Source organism: Temnothorax americanus, unplaced genomic scaffold (genome assembly GCF_048541705.1).
Source record: "Temnothorax americanus isolate GAGA-0224 unplaced genomic scaffold, ASM4854170v1 Scaffold140, whole genome shotgun sequence".
Lineage (NCBI taxonomy): Eukaryota > Metazoa > Arthropoda > Insecta > Hymenoptera > Formicidae > Temnothorax > Temnothorax americanus.
In genome coordinates this window covers 244,771-260,736 of record NW_027509276.1, presented here as the reverse complement: position 1 = coordinate 260,736, position 15,966 = coordinate 244,771, and the positions used below count along the sequence as shown (strand labels likewise).

General features: G+C 44.0%; 1 protein-coding gene across 1 annotated transcript; it reads left to right on the top strand.

Annotated features, from left to right (window-relative positions):
• Nucleotides 1–1,532: 1,532 nt before the first annotated feature.
• LOC143894760 (uncharacterized) lies at nucleotides 1,533–6,587 on the top strand. The gene has a single exon (XM_077401384.1). It carries the CDS (start codon nucleotides 1,533–1,535, stop codon nucleotides 6,585–6,587), a length of 5,055 nt encoding a protein of 1,684 aa, XP_077257510.1.
• The last annotated feature ends 9,379 nt before the right edge of the window (nucleotides 6,588–15,966 follow it).

Below are 15,966 nucleotides of genomic sequence, written 5' to 3'. Positions count from 1 at the left end.
GTGACTGCTTGCTATCCTGCCTATCTGTGCCTGCTTGCTATACCTGCCTGTCCGTGCCCGCTTGCTATACCGGACTGTTGCATGCTTTCGCCTTGCACGCCAGAGATCTCGCCAACGGGAGGACGACGTCGACACCCAGGAGGCGCCGGGCAACGACACGGTGAGTCGCCTCGCATTTTTGATATTCGCTTGCTTGCTTCGCTTTATTCGCTTTCGCGAGGGCACGGGCCCTCTGGTCCTTCGAGAAATTTTGTTAACCAATCGCAAATCCGGGGAGCGCCTCATACCCCCCCGTGCATTGGTCCTTCGAGCTGGATTCGCGCGCTAAAGTAATAACGCCGACCTTTCGCTCGTGGATAGCATTTCTTAGTAGTTTTGATCGCGATTGCATTACAATTAATCAGTCGCGTATTCTACACCCGCCGCGATATCTCTCGGCCGCAACATTGCTTCGCGACGAGAATACGCGCGGAAAACTTGTCGTTTGATCGTTTTGTGGTTAATTGCTCTTGTCATTCGTTATTGAATATTATCGTTAACCGAAATATTCAACATTGGAATATTCTCGGTTAAGCCATACGTTTTCGCCGCGCCGTCGACGGCCTTGACGCTCGGTCACGGGCCGGCAGCGTATATACACATTTTTTCTACATAAGCTCGCGTTCCATAATAACGCGCTACATTATCTTCGTTGTTGCTGGGTGTGTTTCGGCCAGACTCGAAATACATATTGAAAATACATACTGAAACTATTATTCCGATCGTTGGAACTCTCGCAAACATACTTGCCACCGATCGAATATACTGTTCGTCAGCACTGGTCCCCGGTATAGAATATATTGCAGCACTCAAGGTAATCTTATTAAAGATTATAATTACAATTATAATCACAATTGCAACGAAGTTGGCGTAATTGATGTTCATGTCGTGGAGTATTGCTCGTGTCATGTGTGTACTGCTCATGTCGTATACGCTGCTCGTGTCGTAGTTCCGCGCGCAACATGTATTGCTGAAAACTCAATCTGAACAAATACTTGAGTGCATTTCTCGCCGTAACCGGGCACCTGTGCCAACCTAATTGATAATTTTGATCGTTGATACAACTATTTTCTTATTTTGTGCATCCCTTGCAACCCTCTTCCTTGCTAGCTCTACACTGCATTTGATCCCCTTTTCTTGCGTTCGCCATTCGCTCTTGCGATTAACAAAATTGTCATTTTGATTGCGCTATTAAATCGTAATTGAGGAACGTTCTCTCGGAAACATTCTATTGAGCCTTCGCGTAGGAACCCAAAACGAGCCATCTGCTATTCCTCGTCACCTTGACGAACGGAACGGTTGTTTGCTTTTGTTCTCTCTTTCGTCCTTTAGCATATAAACTCGAAGCCTATTGTTCGCCGGTATTTTCACGGGGCGACAATATATTACGTGTCCTTAGGGTCGTTTGCCGTTGCTGTTGATTGCTTGACGTATCAACCAACATGTCGAAATCAAGGTCAGCTCCCTCTTGTCGCGAGTTATGCGTCCAGCGGATGAGGGAGATTTATGATCTTGCCCGGAAGGCCTCGTCCGACCTGACGATCCTAGAAAGTTTTCTTGCCCGCTATCAGAGCGTGGCGAGAATCGCCGAGGACTTTGAGAACGCGCATCTCAAGGTTATACAAGAGACTACTGAGTTCGACACCGAAGATGCGGTTCGGGCAGACTTTGACAAGATGCATTACACCGTGAAGGGACGGTATCACGCGCTCACGGGCACGACGCCCGGAACCGCACAGGCTCATTCCGCGAGCCACGCGTCGGCGATCAAGTTACCCAAAATTACGTTTCCGCAATTTTCGGGCGATCTCACGTTGTGGCCGTCTTTTATCGCTTTGTTCAACACCTCGATTCACGACAACCGACAGATCTCGTCAATAGAGAAGTATCAATATCTGCTGGCCTCGCTAAAGGGGGAGGCGCTCAATGTAATCAAGAATTTGCCCCTCGCCGCTGAGTATTACCTGATTGCATACGACGCGCTGCTCGACAGATATCGGAACAGAAGGAAGCTAGCGGACCACCACCTAAAGTCGATACGCGAAGCCAAACCGTTAAAAATAGAATCGGCCGATGCCCTCCATAAATTATTGGATACGTTCACCGAAAACACTCGCGCGCTAAACTTGATGAAGTTCCCTACCGATTTGTGGGATTTCCTTTTGCTCAATTTCCTGCTCGAGAAGCTTCCCCGATCATTGCGTGAAAAGTTCGAATCTGTTCATCGGGCCGAAGAGATACCGCGATACGCTCAACTCATCAAGTTTCTTTCCGAGCACTGCAAAGTCCTTGAGGCCATCTCGGGTCCGTCGACCAGGCCGTTCAAATCACAATCGTCCGCGTCGGCTTCGTCGCTTGCAACTCGAACCGCCGAGTGTCCGGTATGTAAAGAACAACACCTCGTTGCAAAATGTTCTCGGTTCTTAAAGTTAGCACCCCGACAGAGGCATTCGACGGCTAAAGCTTCGAACTTGTGGTATAACTGCCTCCGCGCGGGCCACAGCGTTAATGACTGTCCATCGTCGTGGACGTGTCGGTCGTGTAAGGCCAAACATCACACGCTCCTGCATTTTGAGCAGAACTCGGGCTCAGCGAATGCACCCACAGACGCCGAACCACCCTCCGAATCGGGGACAACGTCATCGCAGGGAAGCGAACCCCTCGTTAGCATGGCTAGTGTCGCGCGGTCGAACCCGATCGTACTGTTGTCGACGGTACAAGCCGAAGCGCTCGACGCACACGAAAATCCCTTCCCCGTTCGTATTCTGTTAGATAGCGCGAGCCAGCTAAACTTTATCTCCGAAAGTTGCATGCAGAGGGGTGGTTTCGGACGAACCAAGTGCCATACGGTAGTTCTCGCGGTAAATGATACAAAGGCGGCTGCAACTCGAGGCCGCACCTCACTCGTAATACAAGCACAGGGCAGGGAAAGCACGCGCACCCCAGTAGAGGCTACGATTCTTCCGCGCATCTCCGCCCCGTTACCTAGCAGTCAGGTCGAGCGAAGAGCGTGGAAACATTTGAACGGATTGCGGCTAGCTGATCCGCAGTATCACCGACCCGGTCCCATCGACATCCTGATCGGCGCAGAAATCTTCGCGTCGTTACTTCGGGATGGCCGTCGCGTGGGAAATAAAGGCGAACCAGACGCCTTCAATTCCGTCTTCGGCTGGGTTCTCGTCGGTTCGGTATCGACGCAGACGCCGGGATCCACACATTCGTTTATGACTCTCGATTCGTTGGACGTATCTCTTAGTCGATTTTGGCAACTAGACGAGATTCTATCGGTCCCACCGTATTCGCAGGAGGATAAACGTTGCGAGGAATTATTCGCTCAGACCACGCGTCGGGACGCGTCCGGTCGTTTTGTTGTACCGTATCCTTTTAAAAGGGATAAACCTTGTTTTGTCGGCACGCGTCAAGTAGCCCTAAATAGATTTCGCGCACTTGAGCGTCGCTTTAAATTAGATGCAGAGTTTAAATTGAACTATAACAAATTCATGCAGGATTATTTAAATAACGGTTATATGAAACTGATTGAACGGCCGTTCCCGGTGGACGGACCTGTATTCTATTTGCCCCATCATGAGGTAGTTAAATCGGATAGCACTACCACAAAATGGCGGGTCGTATTTGACGCCTCGGCGAAGGATTTGAACGGCGTTTCGTTGAACGACGTATTGCGATCCGGGCCTAAGTTACAGACGGATATAGTCGTGATATTGTTGAGGTTCCGGGTAGGCCGCGTGGCGCTCACTGCGGACGTCAAACAAATGTTCCTTCGGATCTTGGTCGAGCGCGGTCAATGTGACTACCAGAGAATAGTCTGGCGTTTCTCGGAGAATGATCCGATATTAGACTACTTGATGTTGACTGTCACTTTTGGATTGACGTGTTCTCCGTTCCTGGCAATTGCCTGCTTGTTGAAATTGGCAACGGAAGGCAAAGTGAGCTACCCTCTGGCCGCGGCGGTCTTGGAGGAGAGCGTCTATGTTGACGACGTGGTGGCGAGCGCGGAATCTGAGGGGGATGCCCGTGAGCTTCAGCGGCAGCTACAAGCTTTGCTTAAAACCGCGGGTTTCGGGCTCAGGAAATGGGCCAGCAGCCATCCGTCAGTCTTAGCAGGTCTCGATCCAGAGCTTTGCAGTCAATCATTACTATCGTTTGAATCCTCGGAAGATCAGTTTCTCAAGGTTCTCGGACTTCGTTGGTATCCTCAAACGGACAACTTCGGCTTTCAGGTCCACCCGTTGGACAGAGATTGTACCAAACGCACCATTCTCTCGGAACTGGCTCGTATTTTCGACCCGTTAGGCTTTCTGACTCCCCTTACGTTTGCCGCTAAAAGACTGATACAGCAACTCTGGGTGCTCAAATTAGAGTGGGACGATAGGCCTCCTTCGGAAATATGTTCTCGATGGAGGCGATACAAATCGGAACTCCCCGCGCTAGCTTCCATTCGCATACCTCGTACTATCGCCATGGCTAACGTAATCCGACGGGAGATACACGGATTTTGTGACGCGAGTGAACAGGGCTACGGAGCCGTTGTATATATTAGAATCGTCGCCGAGGACGGGGTACTGATTCGAATGCTCAGCGCCAAGTCAAAAGTGGCCCCGCTTAAGGCCATCACCTTGCCGAGACTCGAGCTTTGCGCAGCCGTTTTACTGTCGGACTTAGCGGAGTATATCGGGAACATTCTCCGGCCTAAGATTACTATCGACGGCACGTACGCGTGGTCTGATTCCGAGGTCGCGCTCGCCTGGATACGTTCGGCCCCCCACCGTTGGAAGACGTTTGTGCGTAATCGTGTGGCCCGCATCCAGTCCAACACAGATATCTCTTGCTGGAGACATGTCGACACCAAGTCTAACCCCGCCGATTGTTGCTCAAGGGGCTTGTTTCCTCAAGAATTAGTGGATCACCAGCTTTGGTGGACTGGCCCTGCGTGGCTCGCCGAATTCGAACCCACTCCAGAAACGATATTGGAGACTGACGATTTTCCGGAGGAAGAAAAATCTCATGCTTTTGTTGTTGTAAATCCTGCTGATGTCGTAAACTCTGCTTCTGTTGTTGATTCGCTTCTCGATCGTTTTTCGTCATTGGATAAACTCGTTAGAATATTCTCTTATTGTCTTCGTTTTGTTAATCGACTCAAGTCGAATTCACCTCACAGAACTCTTGTCGTAGACCAAGTCGAATTCCATTCGACCCTGCTATACCTCGTTAAAGTTGTTCAATCTTGTCGCTTTGCAGAGGATCTCGATAGATTGAAACGCAATCATTATTGCTCCAAACCTCTGCGACAACTCGCCCCTTTCGTGGACGCGAGCGGAGTCCTCAGGGTGGGCGGTAGACTCACGCACTCCGCAATATCTCATGAGGCCAAGCATCCCGCGTTATTGCCCGGTAAGCACCGGCTCACGGAACTTATAGTAGAGCGCATCCACCGCCTACACTTGCATCCGGGGCGTCGAGCGTTGCATTACCTACTACTGCAGCATTTTTGGATTCTGGGGGCCCATCAGGCCATCAAACGTTGTTTGTCGCGTTGTTACCAATGTTTCCGGGCGAACCCGCGTACTTTGCAACCGCCCATGGCGGACCTACCGCTCGACCGGGTACGTCAGGCCAAGCCCTTCTCAATCGCCGGGGTCGACTACGCGGGCCCCTTCTTCGTATATAATCGTTGTTCTCGCGGGGCAACGCCGTTCAAGGCGTACGTGTGCATTTTCGTTTGCTTTACCACAAAGGCGGTTCATTTGGAACTTGCTTTTTCCTTATCTACAGACTCGTTTTTGTCGGCTCTGAGGCGTTTCATCGCTAGGCCCTGTCGCTGCTCGCGGATCTACAGCGACTGCGGCACCAATTTCGTGGGGGCTCAGCGCGAGCTTGTCAGCTGCATGGAGGCGGCCTCAGGGCGAGAACAAATCCAGTGGTCCTTTAACCCCCCTTCCGCGCCACACTTTGGTGGCCTCTGGGAAGCGGGGGTTAAGGCGACAAAGACCCACTTGAAACGCGCGGTGGGAACGCAGATCCTCACGGTGGAAGAATTCAGTACCCTCCTAGCACAGGTAGAATCCATCCTGAATTCCCGAACTTTGTGCCCCACCAGCTCGGATCCCCACGACCTCGGGGTGCTCTCCCCGGGGCACTTTATCACATTAGAGCCGCTCGTAGCGGTTCCCTATCCCGACCTAGACCCGGTGCCGATAAGCAGACTCGATCGATGGCAGCTGGTGGAGCACATGCACCAACAATTCTGGAAACGGTGGCATGAAGAATATCTACACACCCTCCAGCAACGACCAAAGTGGTTAAAGCCGGCTGACGCAATATCAAAGGGCACGTTGGTCCTTCTAAAAACCGAAAACGCCCCTTCTCTGGCGTGGAGACGAGGGCGCGTCGAGGAATTGCATCCGGGTCGTGACGGGGTCGCCCGGGTCGCTACGGTGAGGACGGCGGATGGCCTCCTTAGTCGCCCTCTGGTGAAGCTGTGCCCTCTGCCGATGGACGGCTCACCGGAGGGACTCGCTCAAACATAGAAAATACGGTGTATTTTGATGGGCGGTAATGTTTGGCGCACCGCCGTGTATCATAGTGTAAATAGTAGTTAATTATAAGATTGATTTCGTGTTGTCGTTTCACATTGTTAATGGTACGGTTCTTGTATTGATTAATTATACCGGGTTAAATTATCGCGCCTATTAGCGAAACGTCGGTGGATCGCGATTAGTACACTTGTCGATATTCGCGCGACTCAACTGACTCGTGCTGCCCGCCCACGGGTGGCATCCCCAATTATGAGAAGAATTCGGCACTCGCTCGCGCCGTACTTCGCAGGTGCGCGAGCCGGAGAACGCCGAAGAGAGGCATTCACCAGTCGAACGTCGTGAAGCTCACACGTTACCGTTTTTGCATGTGCAAACTCGGAGTGCTCGGTCGCCTATCGCAGACCACGAAGGCCTAATCGCTTGATATCCTGCCTATCTGTGACTGCTTGCTATCCTGCCTATCTGTGCCTGCTTGCTATACCTGCCTGTCCGTGCCCGCTTGCTATACCGGACTGTTGCATGCTTTCGCCTTGCACGCCAGAGATCTCGCCAACGGGAGGACGACGTCGACACCCAGGAGGCGCCGGGCAACGACACGGTGAGTCGCCTCGCATTTTTGATATTCGCTTGCTTGCTTCGCTTTATTCGCTTTCGCGAGGGCACGGGCCCTCTGGTCCTTCAAGAAATTTTGTTGACCAATCGCAAATCCAGGGAGCGCCTCATACCCCCCCGTGCAATATTACCAAGCATATTATTTATGTATTCTGCTGTAAGTATATAATAAAAACATTAAATCATTAAATACAAACAGTATATATTCAATTTATAACATCCTGTAAAATTACGAAGATTTTCCTATATTTTTTATCATTTTATCTAAAAAAATGGCTTTATCATAGGAGTCGCCAAAATTCCTTTTAAGGGCTTTCATTTTAACCCAAAACGAAGCTTTTCACAAAGTTTCATCGAAATCGGAGGGGGGCCGTTTTCGGAAGTCTACCCGAGCAATGAAAGTTATTATCTAATGGAAGAAGAGTATCTTTGTGAGGTATGTATTTTTTTAACAGAGTATTAGTTCACGTTAATCAGCATGGCAGGCTTTGTATTAATTTGATTATTATAAGAAACTAAACTTGTCATAATTAATGTAAATTTTATGTAAGTTGCATTTCGAAGAGCATCAATGGGAAAAAAATTCCAATCGAAAATGTTTGCAGTTATCTGCTATCCCTACTGTGTTTCTTCAAACTCGACCAGAAGATTACGTGAAGAACGTATGCTTCGTACTGTTTTCAACTCATCGAGACGAAGGTCCTCTTTTAAAACTAGCTTATGTATCAAAACAGCTGAAATCTTGTATTGAAAAAGAAAATGAAGAAAGGAAAAAAGTTTGGAAGAAGTTGGGAATGCTGTTAGTTGAATCCGAACTTCAGAAAGCCCGTATTAATAAGAAAAAGGAATTATTACGTATTACTGTCGACAATAATAAAGAGTTAAATACATTATTGAGACAAAAAGTACAGATCTATGAAAATGTAATTCTACTCGCTTCATCCAATATGTAAGTACAAAGTGAATACAATGCACCGTAACAAATTTAATCAGCATAATGGAAGTAAGCAATTAAGAATGCATTATTTTTCACATATTAATTGTATGATGTTGCCAGAATAGGTATTTCTGTTCATCTTCCTATCATTGTGACACAAATTTGTAATACTCATAAGATTTATTTATATATACGATATATCATGTAATATTATTCCAGGTAGCAGGATGACGTTTAAAACTTAATGACGTTAGAGACGTTATTAATACGTAATTTGACGTCGCTCTGCTACCTGGGATCTTTTTGTGTGTGTGTGTGTGTGTGTGTGTGTGTGTGTGTGTGTGTGCGCGCGTGCGTGCGCGTGTGCGTGTATGTGTGTGTGTGTGTGAAAACATACATTTTTAATAAATTGTAAATATACTTTTATTTCTTCAACTTTTTTTACATGCTTTTTACTTTCTTATGAAAATCATAGCGTAATTACTATCACAGCGTATATTAATACTACAGAATGTATTGAAGTACATGTAAACATATTTTAGCATTAAAATACAAGTCAAATGGACGTTATTTATAACGTTATTACTATCACAGCGTATTGCAGAATCTATTGAAATACAATACAACTAAACATATCTTAGCATTAAAATAAAAAATAAATGAACGTAATGGTTTATAACGTTTACAACAAAACAAGTATCTTCACCTTTTACAATGCGAGATAAATTACTCTAGAACATAATACTAAAGATATTGTAAAGAAAATAAATGTGTTGTAACAAATAAACTTTTATACTTTATAATTTTGTGCATAGCTACACTTTTACTACTGAACACATTGCCCTGTTCTTTTAACTCTTCCTTTCTCATCTGTCCGAACTGTTTATACCTTATAGTAAAATATCGACGTAATACTTTAGTTGTGATATCATGGCATTGTGGTACAGCAGACCATGCCCATACATATTGCAAAGAGTTTACGAGTACGTCATAAACATTTACGTTTTTGGTTTTCATAAGATCCTCTCTGACTAGTCTGAATGTTAACTCGGCTTTTCAGATAGCTTTAAATGTTTCCTCAGATACTTTGGTTAAACAGTGATCTCCATAAGCATTTAATTCTGTCAAAAGTTCATATGGATGCGGCACTTCTTCTTGCTTTAACAAAGCATTATAACAGATATCGCATACCGAATATACATTTTTCACGCTGTGCACCGCACTTCCTGCCATATCATATAGTATTATTCTCTCCCATGTTGCAAAGTAAGCAATGCATTCATCTGCCACAAATCGTTATCCGCTATAGCCGAGGCAATAATTTCACCTACTTTGTCTATTCGTCTGTCATTCCAATCAGGATGGTGAGCATTGAAATCGCCTACTAAAAGAGCGTGCTTGTATTGACTGGCGTAACTGAATAAGTTATCGAAAAAGAAGTCAAGAGTATCCTGTCCCGTATGTCTATAAATATTACAAATAAAAAGCTCTTGACCTTGAAAGGTCGTGAATATTATAAACAAAGTTATTTCTGAGGAAGGTGCAAACTCCTCTGGAACCCGCGATGCTTTCATCAGATCTGATGATGTTGAAACCTTTGATATTAATTTTCTTATTTGAGTCCAACAAGGATTTCTGTAAGCATATTATATCAAATTTATGGGCTAAAGCCCTGAGTTCTCTCATTTTGTTATTGATTCCCCTGCAGTTCCACTGCAGAATGCGAGTGGAGCCGGGGGAGCTAGCATTTGCTTTCGAATTTTTAATTGTGAAGGTTGTGATCGGCATTCGTTGTTGTTGGCGGGCCATCAAGGGAACAAGGAGGAGGGTGCTGTGACGGAGGGGTTATGATATTATTCGTTTGAACAAAAGTTACTAGTGGACCAAGGGCCAAAATAGCAATTCTGAGTTCGCTTAAAGTTTTAACGAGGCAGTTGACCATGTCAAGTTGTCTATCTTCAGCATTAAAGGTTGTAGCGGAATTGAGGCTATGCTCTCTGGGCGAAGGAGGAAAGATTGGATTAGGGTTGTTAAATTGAGCTCGTCCGTTAGGGAAGAACAAATTTTGCTTTTTGATGTTCAAGCGTATAAGTGGGTGATTTATTGCTTCCGCTTATCTGAGCGGGTGGGCTGTCGGAAAAGGTAACGCGTGAACGTGGAGAGGATGGGGTCGAATTCAAACGGAAACTAGATTTCTTTGAATTTGAGAGGGCAATCGCATAAGAGAAAGGAATGTTGTTTTCTCTAAGTTTTAAAAGTTTAGTGAAGCGATTGTAAGAGGTATGATTGTGTAGATCAGTAGAAGACGAAAAGGAGGAGGTCTGTAAAGCGTTCCTTGAAATTGGAAGATCAGGGTAATTAAAATAGTCAAATCTGCTATTATCTCGTCATGCTTATCTTTACCGCAATACAAACAGCGAGGCTTGCCCTTGCAGGTCTTGCTGATGTGTCCCGCTCTATAACACGCGAAGCAGATCTTAACCTTAGGGATAAAGGGAAACACAGAGTGTCTTACTTTGAAAATTGAGACGCAGTTTGGTAAATTTTGTCCCGCGAATTTAATACACACAGAGCGAGAAGGTTCTATCTCGTATCTATACAAGTCTCCGTCTTTTATTCTGCGGTTTAATTTATACGCTTCAGTTACTTTTGAGGAAGATTCTAAGTTTTCGAGAAGGTTCTCGATAGTAAGTGCTTGTGGGATATCCCTAAAAATGCCAGTACAGGCTGTTCTATAAGAGGGAATAAAAGCTTTAAGTCCATCGCTCGCAAGTGAACGGTCGTCGATAAGCCTATTGGCAGCTTCGGCGCTGGTTAAAACAACCTGTACATGACCTTTACTTATCTTATTTATTTCCTGAAGCCCGCCGCTAACTATCTGCGTGACGACGCAACCGATTAAGAGAAGATAGGTATCAGGGGGCTTGTGATTCTCATCATTATTCCCTTCATCAATGACAGTGCGAATATGTACAATAAATGGTGATTTATTGGTCAATGCGTATCGAAAGTTAACAAAGTTACGAATTTTCAGAAGGGATGACGAGGGACTAGAATTATCCTTAAGCGCAACATCCTTAATTAGACTTTTACCTGGCAGCATCGACTTTACGTTCTTACGTGCTGGGGATTCAGATGAGTCCGTCGCGGATTTCTTTTCATTGCTTTCCGTGTCTATTTCCATAGAGAACGACTCAGAAGCAAACTGCGCAGCGGATGGCAAAGGAAGGTCGTCGGTCTTGTCTTTAACATAAATAGCACTCGAGCGATCATTATCACCGGAGACATTACAATCAGAAACTTTAGTGGCGATGCTAGCTTCGAATTGCTCATAGTCAGGTAGAGTGGTCGTTATTATAATGGGAGAACGCGAGCGCGAGCCCGAACCAGGAAGCGGACAAAAACGCGACAATTCGCAAGAATGGGTGTGGGTGTTAGGGTGGGTATCATGACCATCGAAAGCGGGGTTTAAGGGAGAGGATGTACATGCGGGCAGCACCCCGGACCCTCCCCCCGAGTCTTTGTAAGAGGCCGAAGCCCCCTGCATAATGCCATGTGCGGCCAACGACGTAGATGAATGCGTAAATTCGCACGCGCGAGATAAAATAATAATCACCGACTCGATCGTCGGCGAGGAACGCACTAAACACGGCAAAAAATCGTCCGTGAGACGCGGGGTATAACACACGCCGCGATAAAACAAAGTATTGTTACTAAAATCCGCGGGTTAGAAACCGTACGGGAGCGCGACACGGCCGACACGTCCAATCACGACCACATCCAACGGGCGAATCCCAACATAGCGGCGTTGGACAAAGAGATACATCTGTCTTTTTGCCGCGAGATATTTTTTTTTATCAACAGGACAAAGATAGAGTACAGCGCTGCCACAACGCAACGCTTTTTCCCTAGCAACGTGGCGTGTAAACGTAGAGGCCATGGTGGAAGGAAATAAGGTAAGGCAATGCGCATCATGAGTTTCACAGCCAATAAAAAACGCCGCACAGTTATCGGCGGTAATAACTGTTTTCCAGCAAGGTGACAAGGTGCGACACTGTGCGACACACTCGAACACTGTGTATGAGTATTTGTTGGAACGCAAAACTCGACCATTGTGGACACATTTATATTTTTGCAAGGATTTTTCACCAGAATAATTTTAAAGCAGTAAATAAGTTATGTTTAATGTGAAAGCAATAAAAAGGTTATGTTTAAACAAATAAAATAAATAAAAAACTAGTGTTGAGATATAAAAGATTGGCAACAATGCTTACAGAACACACTCGAACTCTACACCGATGCTGTGTCGAGATGTGCTTCGCTGTGTCGTTGTTGAAAAGCACTGTGTCTGACACTGTGCCACGCAGTGTCGCCTGTGTTCCTTGCTGGAAAGCACCCAAAATGACTAGCGGTCATTCAAACAAATAGGAATGGATAAGAAAATCTCTCGGTCACAATTACTGAAAAATTATTAATTATATTTTTCTATGGCAGTTTAAAAAAAAACATATTTTTTTACCGATAAACAGTCATTTTGGAAAAATTATAAATCAAACTTATGAAAAAAAAACTATATATTGACGAGTAATAAGCTTTCGTAATTGATGAATAAAATCGAAACTATGCGCTAGTCAACAAGTATTGCTAATGAATATAAATCATGTTACAAAAGATAGTTTCAGAAATGGTGTAGCGGCACGTAATCTGCTTTGTATATTTTTGACTCGGGTTTAAGGGGATCCTATACCCGTCTGTAATACCAACACTTTGTTTTGCACAGATATCTTTTTTTTGGCTTTACGGATTGAAAAATCTTTCTCCAAAGTTGAAGCATATTCGGAAATAAAGGCCACGTCACGTGATTTTATACCGAGAATAAAAATAATTTTAGGAATTGCATATAACAATGCGTCAACTTGCAAACACATTTGCTTTATATAAAAACTAGACATCACAGACGCGCGTTTCGCGCGCGCTATTTAGCTTTAATATTACACACAACTGTCAAAATATGCTATGACAGCCGCTCACGAAATTAGCGCAGCAACAGAATCAATCAGCATCGCGGAAAAGAGCCATCAAAGCAATTCGAGACTTTTGAGAAGACTTCGAGAGATGCGAGTATCGATTTAACATGCCTTTTTTTAGAGAAAATTCTACAATGTATTGTTACAAAAAAAACTGTATTGTGGCCAGCGGATTACATCTAAAAATACAATACCCTTGTCAGAATTAGGTTTAGACTCTAAACAAAAAAGTTATCTGTAAAAAATGATTATTGCAAACGTGCACTAGCAATGATGACATAGAAGATCAGTATTGCGTGTAGCGAGAGATGGCGCAGCAATCAAACAAAGACAGATGTTAGACAAAGACAGATATAAATATATAACATAGAAAACAGGATTAGAAATGTTGACATTACCGACGTCGAGAAAGTTCGGCCTCCACTATAGGATCCCCTTAAATCCCCACTGTTCCTTTTTTTATTGACCCAGTTGCAATTAATGATAATGAATCAGGCTGATTGAAGAAAATTAATTAGAAAACGATTATCACTCACCGATTTATTTTTTTTTAAATTTCTTTAGAATTTATTTGGTTATGTCAATGACTAGAATCAAGATGTTTCATTGAAAATTGTGATTTATAGCAGTAATGAAGTAGTTAAAAAAAGGATGAAATTTTATAACTGGCGGCGTTTCTTTTGGGCTTTCACTCAACGGTTCCTTTCACAACCAATTTTCAAAAAATTTTAATAATAACAAATGTTGAATGTTATTATTGAAAAATAAATAAATATTTTTCCGAAATCCAATGCCAAAAATGTAGAATACCTTAAAAAAAACTGAAAATTGGCCCTACAAAAGATAAATTCCCTTTTGATATTTTTATTCTAAATCACCTGTTTATGAGAAAAATATATAAAAATTAGAAAACAATGAAAGTGGATAGGGACGTCATTCGAAGTTTTATGGAAAAAAACATTTATTGCTAGTTAACAGTATTATTACACATTTTCTTAATTTTTTTTCTTTTCTACTTTTTTTAGCTGTTTTCTTAAACTTATTTTCTTCTCGAATTTGCATGTTCTATTTCATGAGCCGTACGTTATCGATTCAAGCAACGCGATTGGTCGAAACTTTACTGTTACTGTTACGAAAAAGTGTGTGTCCAGGCCCTTAGCGAAAAAAGATGGCGGAAACTGTGCGGATCCCCCACCATGCCTGGGCTGCGTAGAACCAAACGAAACTCGTCACAAGGATTGCCTCACCTTATTTTCTTCCACCATGATAGAGGCGCTACAAGGCGCTAGAGTGCCATATTCAACAATTAGGTTCCAGATCAAACAAACTATTACTTTTAATCAAAATCCTCTCTCCCTCCTCCAGAAATTGCAACAAAAAAACGCACCTCTATTTAAACCTATTCCTGCCGACTTCGACATTGATTATCCTAATTACAATCAAATAAATAAAAGTAACTCTTGTTACAAAACTTATAGACTCCAATATCTTTTCGGTCCCGAACAATAATAATAATAATAATAACTTTCACACGACGTGTCCAAATCCCTGATAAATTGCTTAAATGCATTGACCAAAAAACGGACAAACAACAGACAGAACGTGACAGTAGTCTTGACTATTTCGCGAAAACTTGTCCAGTTTGTCTTGCGATTGTGAAGTCTTAGTGGTTTTTCTGAGGCAACAACCTCCCTACTGAATGTGATTAATACTGGAGAGTGATCTGGGGGTCGATTCTGTATTTCAAGTGAGTTCACTCACTTTTCGCACTTTCATCTCACATGAGTTTGTTCACACGATTCTGTAACGTTGGTCTGTAACGAGGTGAAAATACAAAATCACTAGAACCACAATGGTGAAAAGTATTTTGTGTGAACTTGTGAAGAACGAGATCTCGGGAAGTTATAAAGGTGTCCGGACGTGTTTTGACCGATTTATATTGTAATGTCTTAACTGAGGAATTGTAAGTCAGGATGTAATGAGGGATTAATGAGTGGGTGAACACGAGATTTATAAAATAGTCAGTATATATATTTCACGTTAAAACTGAGCCCATTGCACGGACTCTTACACACGAAGGATACGTTGGGAAGATTATTACAGAGGCTTGAGCCCTCCAACGCACGTCTTTACTTGTCGATGATCTTACACAGACTGCCTTTTTCGCTTCTTTTTTTTGGTTGAACGTGTTCGTGCAAGCTCGCGACCGATGCCCGTTTTATGTCCATATATGGTCATATTGTAATCCACTTGATGACCATATATGGTCATCTCGCAGAATTTCATTAGCCAATCGTGGGCTTTCGCTATCGCGATGTATTGGTATCGCCGCTAGCGCCTCTAACTCACGCGGCGATCATTCGGAGCTACAGGCGCGTACATCCGCGCCGTCGATATCTTACAGTTCGGCCATGCTGGAATGACATTCGACCCGAATGTCGTACATTTCTTTTTAATACATAACTTAAACGCAATATTACAATATTAGATTATGCTTTTCACAAAACTTAAACATAATGACTTTATTTCAATCTTTGGAATTTCATGACAAAATAAACGGTTTAACTTAATATTTAATATAACGATTATAAAAACGCAAGTTATAATTTTTATGAACAAACTTATACACTAGACGGAACGCTTTCAATGTTTTCGGGACGGTCAGGGTTCCCTACCCTAATCCATGGCTTCAGGCGGTCCGGTGACAAAATCGAATTGTATGGTCGCGATGTAATATCGAACCCGGGGATACTAACTACCACATAGCGGTTTTTATTCAAAACCTTTGAGATCT

What these genes read in the sequence shown, in the direction of transcription:
- LOC143894760 (XM_077401384.1), top strand. Translation starts at nt 1,533, where the DNA reads ATGAGGGAGATTTATGATCTTGCCCGGAAGGCCTCGTCCGACCTGACG.